Consider the following 2,457-nt stretch of genomic DNA (forward strand, 5'->3'; position numbering starts at 1 on the left):
TAGCCGCAAAGCCAGAGTGCCCGCGCTATGGGCGACGCTCAGGAGCCATCCCTTCAGGGTTAGTCCTGGCAAAGGTGTGTGTTTGGGGAACAGATGGGGTGCCACGGCGCCGTGATAGAGGGAGAGACGAAAGGAGAAGGTGTGTCGGAAACGAGGACTCGGAAACCAGAGGGAGAGTGGACTGTTTGCTTCCAGCAGGACAAAAGTCGGTTCTGCTTTCTGCTCTCCGTACGTGTGTTGAGTGCGGGTGCGGTGCGGGAGGTGGGGGGTGGGGCTGGGGGCGGGGTTACAGGCTGCGAGCTGCACTGGACCTGTTCCTACCCCTACCTCCGGAAACCCCTCCTCTAGTGCTTACCATAGTCCCTGGAGTGGGGTCACCATCTTCCCTTTACATATAGAAAACCTATGACCAGCAGCTGCACCTGACTCCTGACAAGCAGGGAGAGTTCCACTCTTCCTGCCTGCTTCTCATTCACTCAGTTTCTCAAGCCCCTGAAAAGGCTGGAGCAATAACTGCTGACCCATGAACTCACACTCGTCGGGGGCTGGCCCCCTCGTAGGCGATCTTCTCCCTTGCGCTAGAGAGACACGTTGGCGGCCCCACTGGAAACACACTGATTCAGCGCACGACCCGCAGGCACTGGGCTGCCCTTTAGAAGCGCCCCACATGTTAAGTGCACAATCTTGTGTGAACCACGTTGTCAGTTTTCTTATGTAGACTAAGTGATAAAGTGTTCTGATATTTGGAAGGGAGGGGAGCTGTTGAACCATACGTTGAATCATATGACATTTCCATTTTTGTGGAAGGCCAAAAATGATCACACGGCAGGTATTTCATATGTGTCCACTAATATTTGTAAAGTTAGATTATGCCTCTCAGTCTTTCCCTAGGACAGGAGTGCATTCCTTCAACGCAAGCCTGACAGATTACAGTCTGAAGGCACTTTCTCCTGGAACGGCTTTCTGCTCCAGGGGCCCCTCCTCTATGCACCGTTAATGGACCTCTCCCTACCTCACCCCAATCACCTACTGAAGTTACTGTCCATCACTTTGAATGTGGTTTTCTGTTTGCCTTCCTCCGTTCTTTGAAGGCAAAGCTCCTCCACGCAGAATTCTCAGGAGAAGGCCATGTCCACACAGAGGTCTCATTGGCTATGACCCCATCAAGAGAGTAGACTCCACCCCTTTACTCTTAATCCTCTCAAGTCCCAAATTGACACCAGATTATGTAACTACCACAGAGGGTTTGTGGTGTTTGGGGGCGTGTTTTTTTTTACCCTCATCTATTAAGTATCAAGGTTAGCTTCTCTCATAAAGTGGTGTGTTGTATTTTTATGCTTTAATGATCTTATGGAATCAAAGATGAATAATATCCAAATCACGACTACACTACATGAAAAGGAAGTAACTGAAGAAGTTTTCGAGGTGCAAAATTCACAAGTGGCACCTGTTTGGGTCCTCAACTCTTCCCTTCACCCAGGAGCATTAACTGGCAGGATCTGCATTAATTATTTTTGAAAGAACTTGTCAAGTCTATAGTGAGATATAGAATGGGGGGTGGGGAAGTGAACCGTGTCTGAAGTGCCCTCATAGGTGGGGTACTTTACTTACTGCTGCCATTATTGCTTGGGGGCTGGTACCAACAAAGCACACATGGCTCTGTGGTATGTGCTGGTTTATTGACCATTTTCATGTCTATTATTGTATTTCCCCCTTACAGCATCCATGTAGAGAAGACCTAGGCATGTAGGAGCTTACCCAGAGTCACAGAGATGTACTGTCCAGAGTCTGGTGAGAACTTGGGGCTCCTTACTCCAACCTCTACTGTTAACATCTTGGAAGGGGCAAGAGACCATGAGAGTTATTGCTAATGTGAATATTCCCACTACCTGTCTGCCAGTTGATGAGAAAGATGAGGCTTTCTACTCCTGTAAAGAATGGAAGTCTTGGAAACCCACAGAGGCGGTTCTAACCTCTCCTATAGGGTTGCTATGAGTCAGAATTGACTCGAGTTGGGTTTTTTGTTTGATCTGTCAGTCTGCTACACTGTGGTGCTTGTATGCTGGTAAAGTGCTGGAAGCTACGCAGTCAGGATTTCAAATCCTGCAGGACAACCCACGGTGGACACATTTCAGCAATTTTCAGGCAAAAATACAAGTAGACTAGGAAGAAAGGTCTAGTGTTCTGCTGCTGAAAACTAGCTAATGAGAGCCTTCTGAACACAGCAGACTATTGCCTGGGATGGTGCTAAAAGATGAGCTTCCTAGGTTAGAAGGCATCATAATAATCACTACAGTGAACTTAAGCATCATGAAGATGGCACCTGTGGGCTAAGTTTGATTATGTTGTACATGGGGTCCCTGTGAGTCAAAACCAACTCAAAGGTAATAGCAACAGATTGATATTCCTTTCCATTTGCATGATTAGAAAGAGAGCACCCAGGAGGGCATAGGATGC

At 47.9% G+C, this 2,457-nt stretch overlaps 1 protein-coding gene across 1 annotated transcript in view; it reads right to left on the bottom strand.

The window, feature by feature from the left end:
- Positions 1-2,080: 2,080 nt before the first annotated feature.
- The window catches only part of TAGLN (transgelin), an 8,205-nt gene continuing 7,828 nt past the window's right edge, over positions 2,081-2,457 (bottom strand). Inside the window, 1 exon segment of the mRNA XM_013006004.3 lies at positions 2,081-2,103. Coding sequence (XP_012861458.1) covers positions 2,081-2,103 — 23 coding nt within the window.

This window comes from Echinops telfairi, unplaced genomic scaffold (assembly GCF_000313985.2).
Source record: "Echinops telfairi isolate 266 unplaced genomic scaffold, ASM31398v2 ScPeMD7_7;HRSCAF=31, whole genome shotgun sequence".
NCBI classification, from domain to species: Eukaryota; Metazoa; Chordata; class Mammalia; order Afrosoricida; family Tenrecidae; genus Echinops; species Echinops telfairi.